The 23,663-nt window shown below is 42.9% G+C and overlaps 2 protein-coding genes across 2 annotated transcripts in view; both read left to right on the plus strand.

Moving 5' to 3' along the window:
• Positions 1-12,474, plus strand: part of pir (pirin) — a 44,168-nt gene extending 31,694 nt beyond the window's left edge. Inside the window, exons 8-11 of the mRNA XM_056279320.1 lie at positions 8,976-9,052; positions 11,720-11,759; positions 11,905-12,053; positions 12,442-12,474. Of these exons, the coding sequence (XP_056135295.1) occupies positions 8,976-9,052; positions 11,720-11,759; positions 11,905-12,053; positions 12,442-12,474 (299 nt within the window). The remainder of the gene's footprint in view (positions 1-8,975; positions 9,053-11,719; positions 11,760-11,904; positions 12,054-12,441) is intronic.
• Positions 12,475-13,961: 1,487 nt separating this feature from the next.
• Positions 13,962-22,019, plus strand: vegfd (vascular endothelial growth factor D). The gene is made up of 8 exons (XM_056279321.1): positions 13,962-14,063; positions 16,411-16,669; positions 17,108-17,228; positions 17,397-17,466; positions 17,712-17,839; positions 17,939-18,054; positions 18,139-18,304; positions 21,763-22,019. The coding sequence occupies exons 1-8, from the start codon at positions 13,962-13,964 to the stop codon at positions 21,770-21,772; spliced, it is 972 nt and encodes a 323-aa protein (XP_056135296.1). The 3' UTR covers positions 21,773-22,019.
• The last annotated feature ends 1,644 nt before the right edge of the window (positions 22,020-23,663 follow it).

Genomic DNA, 23,663 nt, shown 5'->3' on the forward strand with positions numbered 1-23,663 from the left:
CAGTTGCTGGAAAAATGCAGCTACAGTTGATGGACCAATGTGGCAAGTGGCAACCACATCCGTGCCAGCACTAACAGGACAGGCCGACAATGCCTCAGATTTGATGAGAAAACGATCTGACACAGCAGATGTGGTTGGCAAGACATTCAGATCAGAAACCGCTATCCCTTTATATAAAACCAAATCAAGGGTGTTACCACTGCAATGAGTCAATTCTTGAACAAACTGAGTGAACTCAAAAGTATCAACAAATGCCAGAAAGGCTTTACTTAGAGGATCAGTAGCCTTATTCAGATGAATATTGAAATCACCAAGAATTAGAATCTCATCAGAATGAGTAACAAGACCTGAGACAAATTCTCCAAATTCTTCAAGAAATAGTGAGTAAGAGCCAGGAGGTCAATAGAGTATCACAATCTGGACTGAGCTGAGTCTATTTGTGGCTGAGGGAGATGGACTTAGAATAAGAGCATCAAAAGAGTGGAATTTAGATTCATGTTTAGAAGTTAAATTGAAAATAGACTTGTATATTATGGCAACACCCACACCTTGTTTATCTGCCTGAGCTATATGGATGTACAAACCCCAATTCCAATGAAATTGGGACGTTGTGTAAAACGTGAATAAAAACAGAATACAATGATTTGCAAATCCTTTTCAACCTATATTCAATTGAATACACTACAAAGACAAGATATTTAATGTTCAAACTGATAAACTTTATTGTTTTTTGCAAATATTCACTCATTTTGAATTTGATGCAGGCAACACGTTCCAATGAAGCTGGGACAGGGGCAACAAAAGACTGGGAAAGTTGCGGAATGCTCAAAAAACACCTGTTTGGAACATTCCACATGTGAACAGGTTAATTGGAAACAGGTGAGCGTCATGATTGGTATAAAAGGAGCATCCCCGAAAGGCTCAGTCATTCACAAGCAAAGATGGGGTGAGATTCACCACTTTGTGAACAACTGCGTGAGCAAATAGTCCAACAGTTTAAGAACAATGTTTTTCAATGTACAATTGCGAGGAATTTAGGGATTTCATCACCAGTCCATAATATCATCAAAAGATTCAGAGAATACGGAGAAATCTCTGCACGTAAGCGGCAAGGCCGAAAACCAACATTGAAGGCCCGTGACCTTCGATCCCTCAGGCGGCACTGCAATAAAAACCAACATCATTCTGTAAAGGATATTACCACGTTGGCTCAGGAACACTTCGGAAAACCATTGTCAGTTAACACAGTTCGTCGCTACATCTACAAGTGCAAGTTAAAACTCTACCATGCAAAGCGAAAGCCATATATCAACAACACCCAGAAACGCCACCGGCTTCTCTGGGCCCGAGCTCATCTGAGATGGACTGACGCAAAGTGGAAAAGTGTGCTGTGGTCTGACAAGTCCACATTTCAAATTGGTTTTAGAAATCATGGACATCGTGTCCTCCGGGCTAAAGGGGAAAAGGACCATCCAGATTGTTGTCAGCGCAAAGTTCAAAAGTCAGCATCTGTGATGGTATGGGGGTGTGCTAGTGCCCATGGCATAGGTGACATGCACATCTGTGAAGGCAACATTAATGCTGAAAGGTACATACAGGTTTTGGAGCAACATATGCTGCCATCCAAGCGACGTCTTTTTCAGGGACATCCCTGCTTATTTCAGCAAGGCAATGCCAAGCCACATTCTGCACGTGTTACAACAGCGTGGCTTCATAGTAAAAGATTGCGGGTACTAGACTGGCCTGCCTGCAGTCCAGACCTGTCTCCCATTGAAAATGTGTGGCGCATTATGAAGAGCAAAGTACGACAATGGAGACCCCGGACTGCTGAGCAACTGAAGTCGTACATCAAGCAAGAATGGGAAAGAATTCCACCTACAAAGCTTCAACAATTAGTGTCCTCAGTTCCCAAACGCTTGTTGAGTGTTGTTAAAAGGAAAGGTGATGTAACACTTTAGTGAACATGCCCCTGTCCCAGCTCTTTTGGAACGTGTTGCAGGCATCAAATTCAAAATGAGTGAATATTTGAAAAAAAACAATAAAGTTTATCAGTTTGAACATTAAATATCTTGTCTTTGTAATGTATTCAATTGAATATAGGTCGAAAAGGATTGGCAAATCATTATATTCTGTTTCTATTTACGTTTTACACAATGTCCCAACTTCATTGGAATTGGGGTTTGTATATTCTGGTAGGGAAGCTTCATTTAAGAGAAGGAAAACTTTTGGTTTCAGCCATGTTTCACATAATCCAATATGTTCAAGAATTAGATCATTTGTTAGTAGTGCTTTGGTAGACAGTGTTCTGATATTTATGAAACCAAATTTAAACATCTTGTTGAAGTGATCAGTAGTAGGCAGAACTCTAGAGATACCAATAGGTGAAATATTAATTGGAATTAGACACTTTGTATTATTACTTGACAATTTTGATGACCTATGCTTTGGCCAATATGTGGTCACACTTTTGATAAGATTAGATGTTTGAGTCTGTAGTTTATTAGATACTTTGTTGCACATTTCCCCACCACCAGTGATAGGAATGATTATTAGATTATTGTGATTCACACATTTAGGAGAGGAGAGCTTGGGAGCAATACAACAGGGTAGGAAGAAGTCTCAATGTTATAGACCAAGGTGTCAATCTAATAATGAGAAATTCCCTGACTACACATATTAACTAAACTAGTTGACTCTACATCCACACTAGGTTTAAACCTAGGTTTAAACCTGAATGATAAGTCCCTAGTGTCAAACTAAATGTAGACGGCTATCTAGTATATTGCTAGACAAAAGAGTGGCACCATCCCCAGTTGGGTGAATGCTGTCCACTTCCAGCAGGTAAGGGCGGCCCCAGAAAGAAGGTCAGTTATCAACAAAGCTGAATCCCGCTCTTCACAGTAACAAGCCAGCCAGTGGTTCATTTAGCTGAGCCTACTGTACATCTCATCATTACCCCTCACGAGTAAGGAACCAGAGACAATTAATCGATGCCAACACATCTTTCTAGCAAACTCGAGCATCCTGACTAGGCTGGCTTTTGTGATCTCTGATTGCTTCATTCTAGCATTATTGGTGCCAACATGAATAACAATGTTGCTGAAAGTAGTGGTGCTGTGTGCCTGGGTTCCCCGTTTCTCCCTCTGTGATGTCAGCACCCTAAGATTATCCTCTATGTTGGAGACTCTGGCATCAGGTAAACAGTGAATCAAGGCTGGAGAAGCTAATCTGATATTGCAGGTAATGGAGTCGCTATCACTAGTGTGTGTTGCTTTACTCTTTCGACAGGAGCGGTAGAAGCAAGCTGGCTGGTAGGACTACCAACAGGGCTGGTGAGGGGCGACAACCAGTTTGTAGTCGGAAGAGGTGACTGCAAATCAGGCCACACGAACACTGGCTTGCTCTTGCAAGCCTTCTCATGCCGGTAAACAACTCTGCCGCATCTGCTGACGAGGCTGAGCTAGTGCTAAGAACAGCAGGTCTGCTGTCAGGCCTGGGGCTAATGCTATCTGGAGTGCTGATCACGTCTAATGTAATCCTAGCCAAAAGAAGTTGCTCTAACTTACGGACATGTCTCTCTAGTAGAGAAAACCTACAGTCACCCCATACCATCATTTTAATGAGGCTGCTTTGACTGCAAATGCAATAGAGTTACCTGCTAAGCTGGGCTAAGCTCGACGCTAGTAACAAATGAATGAGAGGCTGTCGACTAAAAACAAGAGACGTTTGAGAAAGAAAACTTAATAATCTAGCAATAAGTGAACTAGGCACAGAAAATAACTAAATCAGTAGGACAAATGAAGAGGTTAGGGCAGAATATAGAGAAGAGATAATCATCATCAGCGGTCACTCGGGATTGAGTATCCTCCCTCTGGGTCCCTCTGGATCCTCAGGTGGGCATAGAGGCTGATCCTGGAGCCACTTGCACGTGACAGCTTTTTACGTGGAGTGGCTGATGTGCCTACAGCCACCACACGGTCCTTGCAGGCAGGGGGGTGGCCAGCGTCCAATGGCATGAAGAACCAAGATGATTGGGGACCACCCTCTGTTGCAGCCTTCATCTAACTTCACTGCCGTTGTGACCTGGAGACATCTTCCACCAGTTCTGCCGTTGAGGTTTTTGTTGGATCGCATTTCGTCTGGAACTTCCCCCTTGACCTATCCGCCTTGGGTGACCCTACCAGGAGCCAAGCTCCGGATGGCATAGTTCTTGGGATTATTGGTACACACAAGTTTCTTCATCACCACGGCAAGGTGGCGATCCAGGAGAAGAGAAGAGATGGTAAGAGAATAAACAGTAGTTATCAATCTCACAAGCCAACTCTCATGAAGGCGGAAGCTGGAAACAGCTGGAAGTGACGAGCAGACATGAATCCAAAACAAGCACATTGTAATGATGCAATGTGACAACAGAATTATTTGTAAAAGCTTTACATGAGAGGAAAATAATGTTAGGTAGATCTGTTGTCAACCCACTCGCTAATGTTTGGTAACATTAGCTACAGCTAGCTACATTCTACAATAGTTATTCTAAAAAAAAAGCACAGTTTTTATGAAAAAACCTGGAGTTAGCAATATATTTAAAACATATTGAAAAATAAATGATAAACTGCACAAACTCAACATTTGTACCTTTGTACATAAGGTTTGATCTCTCGTCTTCCATCACGCTTCAGCTGAGAAAGGGTAGCCATAGCTAAAGAGGAGTCACATAACTTTCAGTTAGTGGGCATAGTCAGCAAAGATGCTCACTGGTTTTCAAAGTGTATTCTGGGAATTTTTCAGGTAGGTGAACTTCCAGTACACTGGAACAAGTTTGATACATGACATCCCAGAAAAATGTCTGACTCCTTTGACAGTTCACTTCCTACTGATCTACAGAGTGGTTTGAGAGACAATCCAAGTGATTTACAGATGGTTTAGTCTTAAAAAAAAAGAAAAAAAAAGAGTCAAATTAGTTTTCGTTGGGGTGTTTGGGTAGCATGGTGGTCTATTCCATTGCCTGCCAACACAGGTCAAATCCCTGTGTTACCTCCGGCCTGGCCGGGAGTCCCTACAAACACAATTGGCTGTGTCGGCGGGTGGTAAGCTGGATGTAGGTATGTGTCCTGGTCGCTGCACTAGCACCTCCTCTGGTCGGTTAGGGTGCCTGTTGGGGGGGGGGGGGTAGAACTGGGGGAAATAGCATGATCCTCCCACGCGCTACGTCCCCCTGGTGAAACTCCTCACTGTTGGATGAAAAGAAGTGGCTGGCGACTCCACATGTATCAGAGGAGACATGGTAGTCTGCAGCCCTCCCTGGATCAGCAGAGGGTGTGGAACAGCGACTGGGATGGCTTGGAAGAGTGGGGTAATTGGCCGGGTACAATTGGGGGGAAAAAGGGGAGAAACATTTTAGTTTTTCTTGAGAATGTGCTAAAAATAAAGAAAGCTAAATGTTTCTACGGTATGTATAAGGGTCCTGGAATTAATGTTCACCAAGTTAATGCTGTGTGGCATCAAATATATATCCAGTTTGGGGTATCATTTAGCTTTTCATTATTTTTAGGCTAAGCATTGCAGCAATGCCCATCTCTATATCAACATTATTATAAGTTTAATAGCGCCAGCTATAAAGATGAAAACCACCTTAACTGACCTGCTCCAGACTGAAAAGCAAGGCCCTACTCGTTCTAATTTCATGGCTTTGATAGGCCGACATGTCATTTTGGCTTTGTAGAGTAAAATTATGCAACCCCACAGAAAGCTTATGGACATAACAGTGGTGCTCGTGAAGTTAGCTTCCTGGTACTACTCCAAGCAGAACCATGTCAAATTCCTGTTAAGTGCTCGAGAGCATCTAAAATTGATGCATTTGAACTGTTATGCTCAGTTCAACAGTCTTTAAACACACACTGTTGATATTGTGTGTTGCATCAGACTGGTATAGTTATAGTTAAATTGCACCATAATATCAGAAGCCTAGTTTTAGAAGTATATAATTGCTTTTTAGTTTGTCAGTTAAATGCTATTTCCTACTGAGATCATACAATTCTGTTTTGTTGGAAAACGAATAATGAGAGCTATATAATTTACGAGAAAGACATGCTATTGCAACAATTCAAGTTTCTCACAAATCAACTTGATCCCCCGTCTTCCTTTTCCCAGTCTTTTTTTTCCTTAACACAAACCAAAGTATTTATTCCCCAGCTGTCATGCTCTGTCTACATGGTTATATCTAGCTATCAATGTGTTCCCTGTACCTTCCAACATTTTTTGTGTAAGTGCTAATCTTTTTGAAAATTAATATCTGAAGTATTTCACAGTTATCATAAAAACTGGCAAAGTAGTACAGCAGCGTTCATGGTTCAAAGTTACATTATGTTTAAGTGGGATTATAACATGGACCCAAAGCTAGCCCAGAACTGCATCAGACAAAGGTCTGGATAGATAAACTCTGGTGTCATCCTAAGGAATCTAGCGAGAGAAGCACTTAAAGGCTAAGAGAGATATGGAAATATTATCTGCACACATTTACTAAAAGAAATCCCTCTGGGCCAGTCAAGCTTGTAAAGCTATTACTGTGCAGAAAGCACTATGCACTTTACTTTGCCAAGGAAGGAAGAGAGAAGGAAAGAGAGTGAGTGAGAAAAGGCTCCCTGTATGGCTATAAGATTCCTCTGATCATAGGATTACCCAGTCATCACAAGGTGTAGTGCACATTATTTCAAATCCAGGTCCATCTATTAAATGGCTGTGCTACTTACTACACTGGGTCATTATTGAATTAAAAAAAGCTCTCTGACCTTATGACTTCTAAACGTTGTCACTGTCAATGCCCATATTGTAGAGTACAGTGGTGTTGAATTTGATGGAACACTTCATACAAAAACCTCCACTGTTCCCTTACTGTGCAACTGTGAAATTTCAGTTAACTGGAAAAAATGTTCCAAGCAGTTATTACAGTCCACACATTAGATAATGCTCCAAAGAACATCTAATGGTATACCACCAAGTGACGTCTCAAGCTCAAAACGTCACTTGGTGGTGTACCATTAGATGTTCATGGGAGCATTATCTAGCATGCAGACTTCATTTTCCCATTTTTCATACAGTGCATCCGGAAAGTATTCACACCCCTGCACTTTCCCCACATTTTGTTATGTTACAGCCTTATTCCAAAATGGATTAAATTCCTTTTTGTTCTCATCAATCTACATACAATACCCCATAATGACAAAGCGAAAAAGGTTTTGTAGAAATTTTTTGCAAATGCATTAAAAATAAAAAACTGAAATATTGCATGTACATAAGTATTTACACCCTTTATTCAGTACTTGGTTGAGGCACCCTTGGCAGCAATTACAGCCTCAAGTCTTCTTGGGTATGAAGCTACAAGCTTGGCACACCTATATGTGGGGTATTTCTCCCATTCTTCTCTGTAGATCCTCTCGAGCTCTGTAAGGTTAGATGGGGAGTGTCACTGCACAGCTATTTCCAGGCCTTTCCAGAGATGTTCAATGGGGTTCAGGTCTGGGCTCTGGCTGGGTCACTCAAGGACATTCACAGACTTGTCCCAAAGCCCCTCCTTCGTTGTCTTGGCTGTGTGCTTACTGTCGTCGTGTTGAAAGGTAAACCTTTGCCCCAGTCTGAGGTCCTGAGCGCTCTGGAGCAGGTTTTCATCAAGGATCTCTCTGTACTTTGCTCCATTCATCTTTCCCTCGATCCTGGCTAGTCTCCCAGTTCCTGCTGCTGAAAAACATCCCCACAGCATGATGCTGCTACCACCATGCTTCACTGTAGGGATGGTATAAGCAAGGTGATGAGAGGTGCCTGGTTTTTAACAGACATGACGTTTGGCATTCAGGCCAAAGAGTTCAATCTTGGTTTCATCAGACCAGAGAATCTTGTTTCTCATGGTCTGAGAGTCCTTTAGGTGCTTTCTGGCAAACTCCAAGCGGGCTAGCATGTGCCTTTTACAGAGCAGAGGCTTCCATCTGGCCACTCTACCATAAAGGCCTGATTGGTGGAGTGCTGCAGAGATGGTTGTCCTTCTGGAAGGTTCTCTCATCTCCACAGAGGAACGCTGGAGCTCTGTCAGAGTGACCATCGGGTTCTTGGTCACCTCCCTGACCGAGGCCCTTCTCCCCCGATTGCTCAGTTTGACTGGGTGGCCACCTCTAGGAAGAGTCCTGGTGGATCCAAACTTCTTCCATTTACGAATGATGGAGACCACTGTGCTCTTTGGGACCTTCAAAGCTGTAGACATTTTTTGTACCCTTCCCTAGATCTGTGTCTCGATACAATCCTGTCTCGGAGGTCCACAGACAATTTCTTTTGACTTCATGGCTTGGTTTCTGCTCTGACATGCACTGTCAACAGTGGGACCTTATATAGACAGGTGTGTGCCTTTCCAAATCATGTCCAATCAATTGAATTTACTACGGGTGGACTCCAATCAAGATGTAGAAACATCTCAAGGATGATCAGTGGAAACAGGATGAACCTGAGCTCAATTTTGAGTGTCATAGCAAAGGGCGTGAATACTTATGTACATGCAATATTTCAGTTTTTTATTTTTAATAAATTTGCAAAAATTTCTAAAAAACCTTTTTCACTTTGTCATTATGAGGTATTGTGTGTAGATTGATGAGAAAAAAAGGAATTTAATCAATTTTGGAATAAGGCTGTAACATAACAAAATGTGGGGAAAGTGAAGGGGTGTGAATACTTTCCGGATGCACTATATGTTCTTCTGTCCAGCACCTAGTATTTATTATTTAGATGTGCGTGCTTTTGTAGACTTTTTACCAAGCTGTTATTACCCAATCAGGAGTTCAACATTTCTCAGAAAGTACTATACCCTATAGGTGCCATGTTATTTTTATTTCACTTAGAATTACAGTTCGTTTTATCTGTTACATATATCTTATAATTATCATTTTTTTCTAAAAGATTTTAATTAAGCTTGTATTTCATTTTCTGCATTCAACAAGGATGGACAACATTCATCTATACACTGTCAGGATGCATTCACATTGGTGAACTTTGTCTGTTTAGTGTTCTTCCTTCAGTGAGGCCATTGTCTTTGGCACCTCTTGATTAATCAGGTGCGTTTATTTCATTATTTTTCTTCTTGGTTGAGTATCATGTCAAAGTTAGGAGTATGTGACTGATCTTCGTCCAAAAACAACTGCCCCCCCGATTCATTTTGCCAAAAGGCCTGATATGTTCCAGCTCCTTGCTGGTGGGATATACACTCACTGGCCACTTTATTAGGTACACCTTGCTAGTACCGGGTTGGACCCCCTTTTGCCTTCAGAACTGCCTTAATCCTTCGTGGCATAGATTCAACAAGGTACTGGAAACATTCCTCATAGAGTTTGGTCCATATTGACATGATAGCATCACGCAGTTGCTGCAGATTTGTCGGCTGCACATCCATGATGCGAATCTCCCGGTCCACCACATCCCAAAGGTGCTCTATCGGATTTATGACATGGCGCGTTATCCTGCTGGAAGTAGCCATCAGAAGATGGGAACACTGTGGTCATAAAGGGATGGACATGGTCAGCAACAATACTCAGGTAGGCTGTGGCGTTGACACGATGCTCAATTGGTACTAAGGGGCCCAAAGTGTGCCAAGAAAATATCCCCCACACCATTACACCACCACCACCAGCCTGAACCGTTGATACAAGGCAGGATGGATCCATGCATTCATGTTGTTGACGCCAAATTCTGACCCTACCATCCGAATGTCGCAGCAGAAATCGAGACTAATCAGACCAGGCAACGTTTTTCCAATCTTCTATTGTCCAATTTTGGTGAGCCTGTGCGAATTGTAGCTTCAGTTTCCTGTTCTTAGCTGACAGGAGTGGCACCCGGTGTGGTCTTCTGCTGCTGTAGCCCATCTGCCTCAAGGTTCGACGTGTTGTGCATTCAGAGATGCTCTTCTGCATACCTCGGTTGTAATGAGTGGTTATTTGAGTTACTGTTGCCTTTCTATCAGCTCGAACCAGTCTGGCCATTCTCCTCTGACCTCTGGCATCAACAAGGCATTTTCGCCCACAGAACTACCGCTCACTGGATATTTTCTCTTTTTCGGACCATTCTCTGTAAACCCTAGAGATGGTTGTGCGTGAAAATCCCAGTAGATCAGCAGTTTCTGAAATACTCAGACCAGCGCGTCTGGCACCAACAACCATGCCACGTTCAAAGTCACTTAAATCACCTTTCTTCCCCATTCTGATGCTCGGTTTGAACTGCAGCAGATCGTCTTGACTATGTCTACATGCCTAAATGCATTGAGTTGCTGCCATGTGATTGGCTGATTAGAAATTTGCGTTAACGAGCAGTTGGACAGGTATGCCTAATAAAGTGGCCGGTGAGTGTATACTGCACTAAATGACAGCATTTAATAGTCCCCCTACAAACAGGGGAAGACCCAGTGCTCACAGCTGAAATTTACATAACATGCACATCTGCTCCAATGTGGGAGTGTCATTACTGTTACAAAACTGATTTTTTTTATGCGTTATCATGCTTAAAATATGTCATTCATTCTGGCTTTACATTGACCAAATGAAAAGAAGAAAATAATGAAGCACTTTCTTAAAAAAAAAAATCAGATATCAGGTTCAAAAATTATTTTGTGAAACACTTCTTTTCTTGATTATTGCAGTTGGAGAAATAATTTTCCTTGCATGAGATGAGACTCGCAGACTAAATCTTTTAAAGGTTTTGTTTGAAAACTATCACTTTGGTTCAGAATCCCTCTATTAATATTCTTTCATAAAGCCGCATTATTATTTGATTATACTTAATCGTCTCACTGCAGGATCTCGTAGACCGGTTGTAATTGCTGTCAGATGTTTCGCGAGCAAGAGAATGAAAATGGCTTTTAAGATTCACGTTAGCATTTGAAGCAGGAAGGTCTCCGTCGCTACATGTAGCCTGGCCAAATTTGAGCCAGCTGGCTTTAATGAATGCATCCACCAGGAATGGAAGTGTCTGGCATTCTCTGTATTCAGTGTGTGAGACAGAAAGAATCACATTAGGCAAATGAGGTGCAAAACCAGGTAAAAAAACCAATGGGGACTTCTGAGACAGTAAGAGTCCATTTTTAAATTTGGTGTTTTCCCCTGTCCGAGTCATTTCCCCCAATATACGCGATAAACACAAATTGGACTCGATATTTTTGCAAATTGGATTCACAGCTTGCAACTATATACAGTATATCTGATCTATACATCTTTGTCTGCTGGACTCAAACATGGGTGGTGCTATTCAGAAATTTGAAATCATTAATGAACAACCATGCCTGGCCTCAGTTCAAATCAAATAAAATAATAATAATACAGCCAAACAGGGTTCAAAATCGAGTAACCAGATATTTTTTAAGAACTTGCTGCTGGACGGTCAAGGCTCAGGTGAAGCACAGAAGATATAGCGCCCCATAAGACTGCTCACTGCTCTAAAAAAATCGACTTTTATTCTCTAGCTTTTAGCACTCTTTCCTGCCATTTTACATACCTTTGCTCTCTGCTTTTTTACTCTATTTAAAACTGCATGGCACTTTCTTGAACATTTATCATGCTCAGTGTTTTAGTTAAGATGCTCAGTAGAGAAATCGACTCGACTTGGGTTTCACTGTTTCCTGTCATTGTTGTAAATGAGAACTATCTGCACCCTGGTATGACTGAAGTATGATCAGTACAGAATCTTATTCTCTACGTAGGGCTCTGAGGTAGCTCACTTTGTGCTGATAGCAGGAGAGCAGTAGTCCAGTACGTTATGTCATTTGTCCCAGTTCCTTCCACCTGGAACACATCTTTTAACAAATGTAATGGTCAATGTATTTTAAAAGGAAGCACAACTTCCCCCTGATCTGTGCTACATAATACTAAATGGAGTCTGCTGTGTCTCTGAATCTGTGCATCTGTCTTCCAGGTCCATTTGTAATGACAACAGAGGAAGAGATAAAACCGGCCATCGGAGACTATCAGACTGGAAGCAATGGCTTCGAGAAGGCCATAAATTGGAGGTCCAAGATCAGAGACTACCTCCGAATAGTAATGAGGCATCATCGTCCTCCTGTTACTGATCTAAACATTTGTTCCAGTTGTTTGCTGTTTCGAAAATATGCTTTTGAATTAATTTATGCTTTTGTAAATGTGTGAAAATGCCACATCCATTTAGTAGACAAGGTAGGACTTTGCAGATATTATTTTCCGAAATCTATCTAAACACGTGCGCTTCATGTCAAAGTGAAGGAAGTACTGTTCTCATGTTTGCCATGAGGATGGTGCCCCCCCCACACACCCACACACACACGCAAGCACAGAGGAACACCCACTTGCTAACAAGAAATTTTTGAGGAAACATGTTAGTAAATAACAGTTTAACTGCTTTCCATTCCCCTTGTTAAATTTGAGTTTTATTTAATTTTCCCATTGCTAGGCCTCCAAGCTCACAAAGGAAGTGAAATCATGAAATGTTGAAAAAAAAAAGTTTTTTCTCAAACTTTATCAGAGTGAATAAAATATTGTTGTGAATATTGTACAAGGCTAATTTTTATCTATTTTATTTATTTATTTTTTACAAAATTTACACACCAAGTTGCTTTGCATCAAACTATTTACTTTGTTTAATTCTGCTAAATCACTGAGCATTCCTCTGTCAAGCCACAGAGGAAAAGACTTTCAGGCTGACGTTACTAATTTGCATATGAATAATGTTCTCATATTTCCTCTCATCTACTAGCAGAAGAAAATGCACAGTCAAATGAGTCTGGATAGGGCAATGGGTGGGGTGATGGTAGAACGGGTGGTGCCGGCCCCTGATTTCCCTCACTATTGCAGAGGTCTGGATCACATTTTCAACACATGTTACTGCTGCAAGGCTGTGTGCGGTTTGTCAACTTCAGAGGGATAGACACTGACATGGGATTTAATAGGCAAGATATGATCAATTGACAGACCCTGGAGAGAAGAAAAAGAAGAAGAAGAAAAAAAGGAAGACAGCAACACACAAATAACAGGAGGCAATTTCACATGAGGAAACAGCACGACAAACACCTGATTGGACATACACAAGGGCAGACACACGTGTGTCCATTCTGGTCTCTCATAAGGCCATCCATGCTCCAGTCCAGATCCAAAGAGAGAAGAACTAAATTTGTGGTTACTCCTTCATATCTGGGCCATTTTACAGACACGCCAAGGTGGGATCTGGTGACGCGTGAACTGGTCGAGAGCAGAAAGTGTCACAGGCAGATACTGTAACCACCAAAAGAACCAGATCCTGAGGGCATCCTGAGGTCCTGACCAAGGCTTTACTGGAGGTAGGAGATGAAATACAAAGAGGAGAGGGAACATAGTTGATCATAAAAAGTCTGAACCAAGAGGAGTGTCTCGTCTAGCAAGAGGTCCCAACACGTTTCTGTCAGGCCCTGACCCCATTTGCACCAGCCGGGAGGAAACAGTGCATGTGAAAAAGGCAAATCTGACAGGAAGTATTCTGGAAAATTCTGGCTGGCATGTTTCTGAAGTACTGTGCCACTGCTGACTGCTGGTAGCCTACTTATTTAACTGGACACCTCAGGAGCTGCTTCAAAGCTTCGGCAGTAAGAGGTGCACATTTTAAAGCCTCTTTAGCCGGCTCCATTTGGCTAGGGGGTGTCTGGGTGCTCGTGACAGGTTGCATCTGGCTCAGACACGCGCGTGTGCTTCTATGTGTCTGGAAGACCAAGAACGTGTGTGTGTGCGTGCTGCATACCCACATCTACACATCTAGAGGACCGAGTGTATGTCTGTGTCTGTGTGTGTGTGGTCCGAGTGACTTGACTGGTGTGGGAATTAGGAAGTCTACGGAAAGGCAGCCACCTTCTGTGATCTGGACCCACAGTAAAACGTAGACAGACTTTCAAGACTTGGCACTGCTTTAAGGAACCTGAGCAGAATCGAAGGTCAGTGACGAAGATGAAACAGAGTCTGTGCACACTCACCCTTTTATTGACTCTGGTCATGGAGCTAAGCCGGGCAGGAGTGGGCAACAGCATGCACAGAGATGCAGGGACTGGGGTAAGTAGGGAAATGACCCATTCTGTCTTTAAGTTTAGCTCAAGTCTAACGTATTTCTGTGTAGGCTACAAGACCATGCTTTAAGATTATTATAATAAATTGTTGCTAGTAATTTGTTCAGAGGCATCTGGCACTGCACAATATTTTTATTAACTACCTGGCTGCACAAGGTCATTGTTCAAAGACCAGACGTGAATCCACTCTGAAGCTTATATAGACTGGTGTTAAATTTCACTTTTTTTTTTATGCTACACTGTCCAAGTGTAGCTTCCTTGCCCTCTCTCTTATTCATTTATCGAGCTCACACTGGACCACTTAGCCAAGCTAGAGTGCTGTGCTGTCCATGAAAAATTGACAGCAGCCATATGTGTGTGTGTGTGTGTGTGTGTGTGTGTGTGTATGTGTGTGGTTCTTACATAAACCTTGTTAAGGGACTCAGAGGAAACACATACGTCACAGGTGGTAAAACGTAAAAAGGTATCAGCAACCTGCTCTTGCGTCAGCGTCACCTTTAAACATTGTGACTCGTGACTCTATCCTCCTTTTTGCCCCTCCCTCTCCCACCGTTCTTTAACAATGTGAACAGCTTTGTTCCCATTCCCTCCCTCTATGTCTTTTATAGATTATTACATCTGTCCAGCTATCCCGTTATACTGCCTTATCGCTATTTGTTCTCTATTTCTATTCTCTGTTTGCCCTTTCCTCCCTTACTGTGCCCTGTTGTCCATGCCCCCCTCCACCCTATCAGCCCCCACCCCCACCACCCGCCCCCATGCTCCCTCTCTGTTTCTCATTAGTCGGTCTATTCCTTGGTAAGGATTAAGGGGAAACCCTCCCTGTTTTCTGTTGTTGTTTCCCTCTCTGATTTTAAGTGGAGTCTGTCAGCCAGCCAGCCTGCCCCACCCTCCTTCCCACAACACATTGAACACATCAGAGGGCTCAGATTGTTACAGTTGTCCAGAGGAAATAAAGAAACATTGTGCAGACAAGTGTAATATTCCATGACTGGCTTGCCTCCGCCCCAGCTGCAGAACCACCATCCCGCTATCAGGCTTCGGCCTTGGCCTTCCCATCTCATAAAATAAGCGTTGGAGGCCGTTTGGAGTCCTCAGCTCCTCTCGCCTTCCTCTTTTCTCACTCAGAGAGATCCCACCCTTGTGCATTTTCAATGCGTTGAGAGTTTCACTAACTTTTACACGGACAGGCCAATCAATGTCTGCGGTGTCATATAATATTTTTTAAGCGAAGCGCTTGTAATTTGTAAGTTGAGCGTCGTTTTTTTTAAGTTTTGTGTTTCACTTTCAGGTTGGGGAGATAGACTTTGCTGTAGAAAACTGATCCGAAAGACCTTTTGTCTTTAACAAGAAGCACGACAGGTGTTTTATGGGAAACATGGTTTCCTGCCATCAGTTCCCCTCTTTATGGGGTTAGGCGAAGGACAGAATGACCCATGGGAGTGTGTGCGTGTCTGTGTGTTTGTGTAGACGTGCATGTGTTTTGTATGTGTGTGTGTGTGAGAGAGAGAGAGAGAGAGAGAGAGAGAGGGAGAGAGACACTATTTCATTCATAGACGTGCTCTGTTGTATGGAGCTGCGATAAGGACAGCTCAGACCAAATACACGTGCATTTGCCAGGCAGCTGTTGATAATCTCTCTCTGACTAATGAGCATGACATTAGGCCGAGGGCTACGAATCACTCCCTAATAAAGCAAACACTACAACAGCTGAGCCTCAGCGCTCTCAGCAGGGAGTCATTTATGTCTCATTAGTAAATAATAGTACAAGATATTTATGCATGTCAAGTTTTTATGGTTGTTACAACCTGTGTCTGGAGATTATAGCCAGACATCGTCTTCAAAGGTCTGTTAAATCAGGGTTGGGTTCTTAGGGGTTTATTTATTTATTTGTTTATCCATCGTTTTATTGATCTGGCTCCCAGTATTTTATTGCACCAGAATGGTATAGCCATTCTCTGGCTGGGCTGTTTTATTTATTATTCATTGCTAGACTTTCAATTGTCTGCGAATATCCTTACCAGCTGAGAGAAAGGTAACAGTGAGCAGAAAGGAGGACTTGAATTGAGAACCAAATCTGGATCTATGCTGAGGTCCCTGCTAAGTAGCTGCTGTTGTAGTCATGAGTTGCTTTCAGAGGCACATTTGACCTCCAATAGCATTGCTAACTTGGAGGGAGGCGCACAAAACGTTTAGCCCAGAATGGCCACATTGGGGCACTGTTACATCCGATGATACCAAAGGATTACCGTTACTAAGCAAATGAGTTGAGGTTTTACATCCTACAGTAGAAAACCGATGGGGTGAGGCCCATTTGCCTGTGTTGTCTCCAGGTGCTGAGTCAGGAGCAGTGGGAGAGAGAGGTGAGGTCAGCGTCCAGTCTAGATGAGCTACTGAGGCTGACAGACTTCCCAGACTGGAAGTTATGGAAGTGTCGTCTGAAACTGCAGCAACCAGAGACCCAACCAGAATTCCACTCTTCATCCTCCTCCCCCTCCTCATCCTCCTCCTCATCCTTCTCTTCCTCTTCAGCAGGATCTCATCGGTCGACACGCTATGCGGCTGACTCGTACAGTCTGGAAATACTTAAAGGTTGGCTAAAACAAATACACGTGCAATACGTGTGTGTGTGTGTGTGTGTGTGTGTGCGTGCGTGCAACTGTACCGGAAGCATGTCAGCTCAAATAACCTGACATGCTGGAAAAATTTGCTTAGGGAAGTTGGCGAGTCGCCCCTCCCTTGACATCTATCACCATAGTACTCTTGAGCAGAGCACACTGTAGTAAACAGTGGTTTGAACTGGGTAGCCCACTGTGGCCCATGGCAGATGACTGTGGTTATACTGATTAGCACTTTGCTGAAAATATGTGTAAGTGAAGTGAATTTGAGGCAGGGTATATCTGGAGAAACCTATGTTTGTCAAGTTAATACGTGTTCTTTGGATTCATAAAGGTTAAAAAAAAAACTTTGTGCATGTATTTGTGAGTGTGTACCCCTGAGTGTGTCTCATACTGTATGTCTACCACATAGCCATCGATGAGGAGTGGCAGCGCACCCAGTGCATGCCAAGGGAAACATGTGTGGATGTGGCCAAGGAATTAGGCACCGAGCCTTCCATGTTCTTCAAGCCACCTTGTGTTTCCGTCTACAGGTGTGTTTTACATCAAAGTGTGTTGTTAACGTCACCTGGCTTGCCAATTGTTTGGTCTATTTTAATTGTTGGGAAATTAATTGAGTCGAATTCATCATCATCGTCTCATGTGGGATCCTACAGAACTTGTACTCAAACCACAATTCGACCTGTATGTCCCACCCACAGGTGCAATGGCTGCTGCAATAAAGAGGGGGTCACCTGCAGAAACACAACCACCACATATGTCAATAAAACTGTGAGTGTCCACACTTTGCAGCTATGAATGAATAATTAGCATTCTTTTAACTTTGCTTGAAATTATGTTGACAGTTTTTAAAGTTTTGGCTTCAATTAGAATTTATAAGTATCTCACTCAGCATTTCAGTAGTTGTTCAGGCATGACACAGGGTGGAGAAACCAAAGATCCACATCACGATATGCAAATGTAAGTGTTCTCTGCATGAATGGACATGTGTATATGTGTTTGCGTGTGTGTTTCAGCTTTTAAGTGTTATCCCATTCAAGTTTGGGCCTGAGCCTGTGCTGATAAAAGTAGCAAATCATACAGAGTGCAAGTGCATGGAGCCTGCCATAATAAGGCGAAACGCCCGACCTCACAAAAGGAGTGGGTGAGTGCAGCCCATCAGAATACGTCTTGGTCGAAATTGCTGTAGCACTGTATTTTTAAACTGATATATTTAATTTCCCTGTGTTTCATTCATTGGCAGTTGCTCTCCCATGCGCCAGCTCTCAGAGGCAAAGGACTCACGGAGACTTTGTGCCAGTGGGCTGATCTGGGACTGTATTGACCACAGATGTATACCTTACCCCTCTAATAAACCAGGTGTGTGTGTGCGCAGTTGCCAAAATCCAGCTCTGGGGTATCTAATGCACATATTTAATGGTCTTTTTTTTATTTCTCCTACAGAGTTTTCACCTAATTCGTGGATGCCTGATTGTAAGATAGATGTGGAGCACTGTGACTGTCTTCCTAGACTCCAGCCGTCACACAAGCCAAGACCTATGCACCCCTGTCACCTCAACTCTACCATCTGTGCCTCTAAGAGGCGACACTTTGACCACCGCTCCTGCAGGTAGGATACATGAAAAAGACATAAATCTCGTTACACAGGATTTGTTTTTTCATGTGCCACACATTTTAGCCAAATAGACAAAGTAAGAAGAATAAAAAAGTGCGTATTATGATAGAGGATAAAAGCTTCGCACAAAATGAGGCTCGTATCCGCTATCAAATTATTAAACATTTAAAATGTCAAATTATTAAATTCATTCATTCATTCATGCATTCGTAAAATCATTCATTCAAAAGTTCTCTATCGCGATGACCGATTTCTGTCATTTGGATTCCAGAGAGTATGTATGAGATCAGTGCCAAGTTTCCCTTATAATATAAGATTTATGTAAGGCTCGGACATACATTCTGTGGACAGCTGCGGACTTGTACCGGTCGCCCGGATGCACACGTGGTTCCATACATACTACAACTGACCTTTCGCAAAGTACCGCCCCAGAACGGTGCTTGTCTAATCCTACCTTAGCAACGGTTTCTATGTGAGGGAAGTCCGCCAAGCTTTCAAACAGACAGCAAAATGCTGAAACTGGATCTGCAAATCGGATACTAGATATCTGAAAAGTTTGGAGGGGGTGTAATTTCCTTTCTATTCCCGAAACCCAGAACACAAGAAGCGCAATATCGGCAATGGATTTTGCAGTATAGCAGACCCCATGGCCAGCTTAATCCATCCAAAATCAACAATAATACCTGTCTGCTCCAAGCTAAGCTTGCTACTAGCTATTATTGATAGCTAATATAGCTAACGTATTATTACTGTTACTTTTACCCACACAATAATTATTACCATTATCAACATATCAATGTATTACTTACTAACAAAATAACATTATTGATGTACCTGATGAATGTAACCAGCTTAGTCTGTGGCCAGATATACCTAATTTAATGATAGCTAATGATAGCTAGCACACTAACATTACTTTGTTATGCTAGTCACAGGTTAGCCAGGTTCCTCCTTTCATTTCAGAGCATAAACACCCATGGGGAGGGTTGGCTGTAACGTGCACGGATAAATAGACTCGCTAGCCCTTGTCTAACGGGTCGGACCCTTTAGTTTTGCTTTAATCCCTGAATATCAATTTACCTTGTATATTGCTCAAAGCCATACTGACAGAACATTCAATTTTGCTCACTACCCAAATGACATTAAACACGCCAGTTACCCCACCTCTACCATTACCAACCAGCCAATCAACAATGAGATCGATCAATCAGAATCAGAATCATGTTTATTGGCCATGTAGGTTTGCACATACGTGGAATTTGACTCCGGTTTCGTGGCTGTCTCAGCGTACTTAACATAGAATAACAACACTACAACACAACAATCTTCAGATATATTCATCCCATACACAAGGATTGATTTATAATATAATAAGAGGTGATAAAGTGCAGTGGTGCACAGAATAAGTCAGAGATGCTGAAATAGATGTAGGCAGGTTACTTACATGCATGCCTGCGGTAGATGGACATGACAGAGCGTACCAGTATACGTACAATGTACGTACAATATACGTACAAAATAAGTACAGTATAGTGTACCGAATTCGGGGGGCAACCACAGGAACTACTGCGGCCGGGATGCGAACCCGTATCGCCCGCACCGCGGGAGACATCGCTGACCGCTCAACTAAAAGGTCGGATCCATTAGCCAAGGGCTAACGTGTCTACTTATCCATGCACGTTACACTACCCCCCTCCTTCGGCAAGCGTGTCCCCGTGCTTCAGCATATCAGCTCCCTCACGCCTCTGGGCGCACGCGCTTCCCATGACCTCATGGTCTCACCATCCCACTTCTGACACCAATGTAGCGAATTCGGGAGGCAGCCCGGAAACCATCACAGCCGGGACGTGAACCCATATCTTCCGCACCGCGGGCGAAAATGTTAACCAGTCGACTAAAGGGTCCGACCCGTGTCTACTTATCCGTGCACGTTACAATAGTATTGTAGCAAATTCGGGGGGCAGCCCGGCCGGACCGTCACAGCCGGGACGCGAACTCAGATATCCCGCACCGCGGGCGACAACGTTAACCAGTCGATTAAAGGGTCCAACCCGTTAACCAACGGCTATCGAGCCTATTCATCCGTGATCGTTACATTGCCCCTTTTCTTCGTGAAGGGCGTCCCTGCCCAGACCATCACGACCGGGGTTCGAACTCTTGTATTCCGCACCGCGGACGTCTATGTTAACCAGTCGACTAAAGGGTCGGACACGTTAGCAAGGGCTACCGAGCCTATCCCAAAGGGGGGGGGGGGGTAGTGTAACGTACACGGATAAGTAGACACGTTAGCCCTTGGCTAACGGGTCGGACCCTTTAGTCGGCTGGTTAACGTTGTCACCCGTGGTGCAACATACACACGTTTGCGCCCCGGCTGTGACGGTCCGGCTAGGGACGCCCTTCCCGAAGGAAGGGGGCAATGTAACGATCATGGATGAATAGGCTCAGTAGCCCTTGGCTAACGGTTCGGGTCCTTTAGTTGACTGGTTAACGTTGTCGCCCGCGGTGCGAAATACACGAGTTCGTGTCCCGTTTGTGGCGGTTCTCAGACTGCCCCCCCTGAATTCGCTGTATTATATACAAAATGGTTGATTTATTTGACAGTGTTAAGCGTTCAAGTGAATAACAGCCCACGGAAAGAAACTGTTTTTATATCTGGTTGTTTTGGGGTACACTGCAACAACTTCTATAGATAGAGGATTTAAATAGCAATGTTAAATTAGTCTGATCATCATTAAAAAGCAGATATAGGTCATCAACTCTGACTGTCTCAAAAGCTTCAAGACTGGGAAAATAATTTGTCTCAATCTTCAAAACATAAAAAAGTCATGCACTCAAAATTAATAGAGAATCAAATAGTTTAAAAAATTCAGAGAAAGGATGCATGTGGTCTACAGAGTTCCCATTGCCCTCCAGTTTATTTAAGATACTCAAGTCATGGGGTGTCCGGGTGGCATGGTGGTCTATTCCGTTGCCTACCAATAAGTGGATCGCCGGTTCGAATCCCCGTGTTACCTCGGGCGTCCCTACAGACACAATTGGCCGTGTCTGCACGCGGGAAGCTGGATATGGGTATGTGTCCTGGTCGCTGCACTAGCGCCTCCTCTGGTCGGTCGGGGCGCCTATTCGAGGGGGAATGGGGGAATAGCGTGATCCTTCCACATGCTACATCCCCCTTGTGAAACTCCTTACTGTCAAGTGAAAAGAAGCGGCTGGTGACTCCACATGTATCGGAGGAGGCATGTGGTAGTCTGCAGCCCTCCCCGGATCAGCAGAGGGGGTGGAGCAGCGACCGGGACGGCTTGGAAGAGTGGGGTAATTGGCCAAATTCAATTGAGGAGATAATGGGGGAGAAATCCACAAAAAAAAAGACAGTCAAGTCATATCACGTCCATAGTCATGCATGCTGTATGCTGCTTAAAAAGAAAATAAAAAAATCCCTCTTGTCTTCACAGATGCAAGTGACAAAAAATCAATACACTGCCTGACCAACATGCAACGATCTGCTCACCAGAGAAGTTTGGAGGCGGAGACAAAAGGCTCATAATTTATTTACAAAATTATTTATACCAATCACTGTAACAATTTAAGTACTTTGTTTATTTTTTCCCTGAGAGGATGTTTACTCACTTGACCATGTTAATATTTTTAACATGCTTATCTTATGTTTAAATCAACATGTATAGTTTTTGATTTGTACATTTGTCTTTTGTGCACTGAACAAACACTTGGTTTGCATTAAAATATTGATATTTTTGTAAATTCATCATACAATGAATATTTGGATTATTGCCTGGCTTGTGATTTTCTACTTACAAATTTGGTCCTGTTTAAACAATAGTTTCTTCTTTGTTAAAAATACACATTCAAGGAAAGAATGCAGATCTCAGTAAAATATTTCTGAAGAAAAACATACTTTTAGAGGATGCAAAAAAACAAAACAAAACAAAAAAAGAAACAAAACAGGTATAATGAGGGCTGCTGCTGCACCGGCCATTGAAGATCATGTTATCAGTGGAGCAGCATTCAGCTACATCAATGTAGTTGCATCAAAGGGTGTACTGTGGATGGTGTAACTTGACATTCAAGTCCCCCGGGTATCTTTTTAATTAAACAGCGGCAAAGCTAACATAGGAGCTGCTTATCTGCTACCCATTAAGACACTAAACAAGATAGCTGTAGCAAGGTGATAGCAAAGAGGATAGAAAGATACTTTTATGTTCTTTATATATGTTGTAAAGTCTTTGTCTTTCCTAGAGAAAGTTCAACTTTCTGTTACTGCTCTCTCAAAGAGGAAAATGGAGTGCAAACAGAGATTATTCTACTTTTGTTGCTTAGTCAATTTAATGACATCTGTTGGGAGAGGGTCCTTTTATTGCCTGGTATTGCAATGCTGCTCATCATAATCATACATCACATAGTGCATACCACAAACTGGCATTGGTTCTCGGCTTCCTGCATAAAAATTGATTTTTGTACCCTTTATAAAATTATAAAATGTCAGCATGTTATCATGTCCTTGTGCGTCAGTCATATGGTGTGTAAATAAAGCAAATGTAATTTCTGCTGTTTAACAGAGTGTACAGTCAGACTGTGATGTATTGTGCCTCATGGGCACCCATTCAACAGTTCCATTGAATCAAGACAATTTCCCTGACCATGCAAAGCCTTTCCCCAGTGACCCTGCTTCCCCTGTTCAGGAAACTTTACCTTCAAGTGCCTGAAAGGTTGTCAAAGATATCATCCTGTATCAGGAGCTGAGACAGAGATCAGGATGACCAGTGTCACCAAGTGTGAGCACAAGGTAAATATGTAGACAAGGTATAACCTCTGACATCAATTTCCACATCCAAAGACTCATTGCAAAGTATTAAACCTATCATCTCAGTTCTTGTCAGGCAAAGCATTTAGTAAATACCGTGCTATATTTCTCAAGGTGAAGATGAAAGCATGGGACTTGGGTACATAATACATGTCTAAACTGAAATAACAGGGGAGAGCATGATCCCACCTTCTTCACTAATCTGTACAGCTGCTAGCTACTATGTGTGCTGTTAGAGCTGCAGGGAGGGATGAGGCAATAATTCTACTTTCCTTTCATTGAAATACTGACATATGAAATTATCAAATATATATGTAGGATCACTAAAAGAGTAACTGTGGTCTGATCACTCACTATTGGACTGCTACTACTACTTTCAGCTGCTCCCGTTAGGGGTTGCCACAGCGGATCATCCGTTTCCATCTCTTCCTGTTCTCTGCATCTTCCCCTGTCAACACCAGCCACCTGCATGTCCTCCCTCACCACATCCATAAACCTCCTCTTTGGCCTTCCTCTTTTCCTCTTCCCTGACAG

Source organism: Lampris incognitus, chromosome 4 (assembly GCF_029633865.1).
Source record: "Lampris incognitus isolate fLamInc1 chromosome 4, fLamInc1.hap2, whole genome shotgun sequence".
NCBI lineage: Eukaryota > Metazoa > Chordata > Actinopteri > Lampriformes > Lampridae > Lampris > Lampris incognitus.